Raw genomic sequence first — 6086 nt, 5'->3', positions numbered from 1 at the left:
GAGATTGTGAGGGCTGTGAGGGCTGTGAGGGCTGTGAGGACTGTGAGGGCTGTGAGGTGAGAACTGTGAGGACTGTGAGGTGAGGATTGTGAGGGCTGTGAGGTGAGGACTGTGAGGTGAGGACTGTGAGGGCTGCGCTTGGAATTTGTAGTCTGCAGTGGCAGGGATGGGATCTTCTGCGAGTGGCTGTGTAGGTGTCCTGCCAGTGAGTGATATCCAGCTCTGCAGTTCTCCTTCTGGTTGTACATGGCACATGGTACATACATCACCCAGTTATCTAGCCTGACATCATTTACCAATAGCACAGCATGAATCACATACGTGACGCAGATAAGCACCTAAAGGCTGCCTTTTAGGTTCTCTTAGATGGCATGCCACAGACAAAGGGCTTAACATTTGTACATTAAGAGAAGAAAACCAACAAACTAATGCATCGGGATTTAATACACATTTACACCAGTGAATTAATATGCTTGAGTCTCATAAAAATCCTTCTTCACTGGCAGAATTAAGTGAGAACTCATTTGAATTTCATGGTAAGAAACTATGTGCAGTTTTGTTCACATATTGTTATTTAATAAAGCCCTTAGCAGAATGTTAGTGTGAACAAAACATCAATTTCTAACTTTTTCCTGTTCATGTATGCACAGTCTTTAAATATAAGTTAATCATGTCAGGTTAAGAAATATTAGAGCAAATTATGAAAGACTAAAGTGAAATGACATCTGACACATTTTTTTTAAACATTAAATGCTCTGAAAAGAACATCTTTCAAACTATTTTTAAGAAACAGATCATTTATTCCAGCTTATAGAAAACATCCCTGCTGCTTCCTTGGGGGTGTGATTTTTGTTTAATTTGTAGGCAAAACAAAACCGGAAGAAAGACACCTCTTTTAGAAATTACTTGATCAAATCCCAAAGTTCTTGAGATAAAGGTCTTAGGCTGACCATGTGACATACTAGCAGTCAGCCATGTATGTTATAGAAGATCCCATTTTCATGTCTCCAATGGTTCAACATTGAAACTGGATGAGACAGCATTTCTTTTCAAAATCATTTCATATTATAACTAAAAGTTTTTTGTTTTTTTTTTAAATGTTGGAGGCAGAAAAGACATGGCCTTCAATGTTCTAGCCAATCACCTGTCCCTGAGTTATAATTATAATTCTTCAAAAGCCCTCAAAGGGGGATTTTTTTTTTTTAAAGATTTTTTTATTTATTATTGTAAACAAGTACACTGTTGCTGTCTTCAGACACACCAGAAGAGGTTGTCGGGCTTCATTACAGGTGGTTGTGAGCCATCATGTGGTTGCTGGGATTTGAACTCATAACCTTCGGAAGAGCAATCGGTGCTCTTACCCGCTGAGCCATCTTAACAGCCCCAGGGGGCTTTTTTTTTTTAATGTGAAGATTTTACTTACAAAACACAAGAAGCTATTTTTAGCTATTAAGAATAATAATAAAGGAGAACCATTTTTCTCTTTTGGTATAAGCAAACACTTTCTAAGGATAAGATGATGAGGTGTTATTGTACATTCAGATTTAAAGATCAAGTATTTCATGGTATGGGAGAAATTCATACTCACATGCTTAAAACAGGCAACTGGAGCTGCTATGAAGCTATTACTGTTGATGTAGTTACCCCAGCTGAAGCCTTCCACAGAGATTGCTGAAATAAAATAAATGTAGATATAATTCTCTAACATTGTATCTACAAAGACTATTGTTAAGGCCCAGGTACCAGTCACCTGGCAAGTTTCCCATTATAAGGGAGCTTTCTCGTATGTTTCTGCTGTTACTAGGAAACTTTACTCCTTTTTAAAAAAATTGCATTTAATCTTTTTTTTACAGTCCAGATTTTATCCCCACTCCCGGTCCACCCTGTGACTGTTCCACATCCCCTACCCCGCCTTCCCCACAAGGATGTCCCTCCCACTCACCCCCAACTAGGAAACTTTCTAATGGCAAGATTGATTACATATTCTGTTACGTTCTGTGCCCCTGGAAACCAACCAGACAGAAGTCAGTAGAACTGTTTTATTATATAGTTACCCACAATAAGCCTGGACCCAAACCAACCACCCAGGAGCACTTTCTGTACCTATGCATAAGCTTTTATGGTATAAGCTACCCTGGGATAGACTCAATATAGGAGAGACACCTGCAACAATTTAATAAACTATTTGGGAAAAGACTTCCATTTTGAGTAGTGGTCCAGTAAAGTTTTAAGTTCCCAAGACCTCCCTGGAAACTGACATCCTACTTGGCAGAAAGAGACATGTTAGGGCACGAGGGTTAGACAAGGGAAGCCCCCTGACACAGTTGAATATCCCAACCAACGGGAGCAAGATAAATGTAAAAGACATGCTCCTAAGGAAATCCCCTATTCCAAAATCCTGATTGGTGAAATAATTGCGCACTGATGCTTGTGTATTTTGGGCTTAAAAACCCTGTAGGATCTTAACTTGGGGTCATGATTCAGTTCCCGTCGACCAATCCTGGAGCGTATGCTAAACGAACTAGCCATGTCTGACTGAGATGGTATTTGTGTGGTTTGTGAGAGAATTCCTGGATCCCAACGTTTACTTACTTATTTATTTACTGTGTGTTGGGAAGCATGTGGATGCAAAAGCATGTGTGTGGAGGTCACAGGGTAGCTTCTGGGAGTTGGTTCTCTCCCTATCGTATGTGGGTTCAAGGGACTAATTCAGGTTTCTAGGCCTGGTCTCAAGTACTCTTACCTGCTGAGCCACCTCACTAACCTGAAAGTTGTTACCATTTTTATCATTATTATTATCATTATTATTATTGTTGTTGTTGTTGTTTTTTAAGACAGAGTTTCTCTGTTCTACCCCTGGCTGTCTTGGAACTCACTCTGTAGATCATGTTGGGCTCAAATTCAGAGATCCACCTGCCTCTGCCTCCCAAGGGCTGGGATTAAAGGTGTGTATCACTACTGCCTGGCTTTGAATTATCTTTTTTTAAAACTTGAAAGGAAATAAAATTAATTTTTTAAAAAGAAAAACTTCAGCAGAATGTGGTAACACATGCCTGTACTCGAAGCACTTAATAGATGCTAGCAGGGGTATCGCGGTCAACGAGGGCTATATAATAAAACCCTTTTCTAAAAATCCACTCTCACCAGAATAATAAATAAAGTAGCTAAATAATATAAGCTTTTACTGGTTAAACCCCTGTTTTAAGTACTTGCTACCAAAAGTATATCATATTTCAGAGTTTTATGGATTTTCAGGAATCTACATATACCTTATTGGTACTTAAATGACACATATTTCAAAATATTTGGATTTCAGATTTTCTTTTTGGCTGTGCTATGAACTGAATGAGGACCTCACGTACTTAGCAAACACTATCACTAAACAAGTGCCCTCCAAGATCAGAGTTTGTATTTTTCTGATTAGGAATGTCCCACTTGTATTTATAAATACAATACCATCAGTATAACATCTTTGTGTGTCAATTATTCCCCTTTTTAACAGTTAACCAACCAATCATCTGATAACAGGAAGCACATAGTCTAAATGTGCCAACAGAAAACATATACAATTCAAAGACAACCCAAGGTTAAAATGCTGTTACTCGAAACTAGCTGTACAAATAATATTTCACTTTTATTATACTTACCAGAATTACCTGCTTTTGTCTTTGCTTGATTTTGCAAGGTAGCTTGATACTGAGCATAGGCAGCTAATTTAGCAACTAAAGGTTGTTTTTGAAGGACTTTTGCTTTCTTTGTTGGAGGCTTACCCTGAAACAAGAAAAGTTAAGTAAATAGGATTCTTCTTCATCCCTTCACAACCAAAATCTAACAAGACTGCATACTACTCATTCAGCTTAAATATTGAGGGTTTAGAAAATTATTAAAGCAGAGAAAACATACAAGGGATTTATTTTAACATTAGAGTTTTTTTCCTTTCTGAGTTCTGCTACAATGTAGTTATCTAAATGGGAAGTAGAGCTGGCGCAGACTAAAACAGCAATATGCGAATTAATATGTTAATAAAAATTATATTCTATAAAATGTTAAAACACAGGCTGTGGTGGCTATTCAACTTCTTCTTAGACAGAATCAGGGTTATTCACTCATGCAGCTGCAAAGCAATGCTACTGATATGGTAAGAGAAGTCAACTGAGTGTTCAAAGAGCAAGTGACTGAGGTTTATACCTTTAGTGCTAACGCAAAAGGTCAGTGACATAATGATCATGGCCACATTCAGTGTGACAAACTGCATCCATTTGGGTACAGACCACTGCTCACGATCTTTGGGAACTGTCTATCTGAAATACAGAAATACATCTAAGGGATGTATTTCCTTCATCTAGGGGATTTAAATAACTCTTTCAGTGCTATGTAATGATCACAATACATTAAATGAGAAAAACTGTGATCATACAAGAGATAATTACAAAAATCAGTACTATAATGCCTGAAGAAATTTTTAGATATGTTACAACTGAGTGAAGTAAATCAAGATACCAGTACTTTGTCAGTACTAATATATATTTAAAAGAGGATGATTTTCTTTTTATTTCATGGATGTCTTAAAAAAGGTGAGTCATATCAACCAAACATATTTGGTTAAGGCTTTCAAACTGGATGTACTCAAAAATACAAAGCTGAACTTGCCTTTATGAGCAAAGCTGGGGCTCACCCCAGCAATAAAAATCCTAAGAACAAACAACAAAATTTAAAGTACAGAGCCGAGCTGAGGGAAAAAAACAAAACAGAAAAACCCCCCAAATCAATCATTCTCTGCCTTTATAGGAAGTGAAGGACAAAGGGGGGGGGGCACCACACCAGAGAGAATAGCTTTATGTTCTAAATAGAACAGGGTGTTTAATTGTACTTATGTGGAAAAAGGTCTTATTCACTTATACAGATAATTTACAGCTTATCTTGGATAGCATGTTTTCACTAGGTAAGATGCTCTAGTTTCACTTGTGGCTCATACATTCCTAACAGTATAGGTTGTAAACCAGTGGCCCAAGGGCAGAGGTGGAGTGCAGTGAATCACAGTCAGATGACCAGGGAGTGAAAACCATGGGAAACAGGAAGAATAAGAAGGTTTCTGTACCGTTACCTGAAGTCTGGCCAGAATGCTTGCCTTCTTAGAGTTTGACGAATAACTTCTTGAACAAGAAACACTGCAGAAACGTTTCGTTTTAGAGTAAAAAGCATCTCGTACACCGACCATCCCACACATCTCGCAGGTAGCTAATCAAAAAGATAAAAGCATCGGTATGAATAACATATAATAAAATCAAATGTCTCTAGCTGTTTAGTGGTATTTATCTAAAAATACGCAATGAATTATCTTTTCCCATCTCTTACACAAATGGTAAAGTTACAGACAGGACCCGATGCCATGGTGGTGGTGGTGGTGGTGTCTCCAAAGTCTAGCAATTTCCTAAAGGGCCTACAGGCTTTAACAAGGTTCAGAGTATGGTGATGCATGCCTGTAACTCAACGCACACACACACACACAGAGAGAGAGAGAGAGAGAAGGAGAGAGAGAGAGAGAGAGAGAGAGAATATATGTGTGTGTGAGAGAGAGTATGTGTGTGTGTGAGAGTGTGTAAGAGAGAGAGTGTATGTGTGTGTGTGTGTGAGAGAGAGAGAGAGAGAGAGAGAGAGAGAGAGAAAGAGAGTGTGTATGTGTACAGAGACAGACCCCGTTTTCAACTAAGGTTGTTCCTAATGCTTATGTGCTAGCAGGCATTTTCATATATACTGATACATCTATTTGTTACATGTTTTGAATTTTAGCTTTTAGATGGGTTATGATCAAAAGACTAAGAGGACTGCAACATATAGTTGAGGATTAACAAAATGACAGCAAAAGCCTTTAAAACACTGCAAAAGTTGAAACCAAAAAAAGAAAAAGTATTTAGAAAAATTAAGAGGATTCTGTCAAATTATGTCCAGGGGATATAGAAGGATGGGCGAGCTTCAATTTTGAGGTAGAAGTCTACTAGTAACTAGTCAGGGCAAGAGTTTCTGGTGGGTATTATATAATGACTAATAGTTTGAAAGGCAGAATTACATAAACAAATGTCACAAGA

At 38.0% G+C, this 6086-nt stretch overlaps 1 protein-coding gene across 23 annotated transcripts in view; it reads right to left on the bottom strand.

The window, feature by feature from the left end:
• The window catches only part of Mbtd1 (mbt domain containing 1), a 64860-nt gene that overhangs the window by 32991 nt on the left and 25783 nt on the right, over window positions 1–6086 (bottom strand). For 20 of the 23 annotated variants that reach the window (XM_031353305.1, XM_031353298.1, XM_031353293.1 and 17 more), the window contains 3 exons: window positions 5099–5238; window positions 3648–3771; window positions 1589–1671 (listed from right to left, as the gene is read on the bottom strand). In XM_031353305.1, coding sequence (XP_031209165.1) covers window positions 1589–1671; window positions 3648–3771; window positions 5099–5238 — 347 coding nt within the window. The remainder of the gene's footprint in view (window positions 1–1588; window positions 1672–3647; window positions 3772–5098; window positions 5239–6086) is intronic. The other 3 variants (XM_031353295.1, XM_031353309.1, XM_031353312.1) reach the window with 1 other exon arrangement.

Source organism: Mastomys coucha, unplaced genomic scaffold, assembly GCF_008632895.1.
Source record: "Mastomys coucha isolate ucsf_1 unplaced genomic scaffold, UCSF_Mcou_1 pScaffold5, whole genome shotgun sequence".
NCBI classification, from domain to species: domain Eukaryota; kingdom Metazoa; phylum Chordata; class Mammalia; order Rodentia; family Muridae; genus Mastomys; species Mastomys coucha.
The sequence above is the reverse complement of the archived record's forward strand: the minus strand, read 5'-3'. Positions and strand labels throughout refer to the sequence as shown.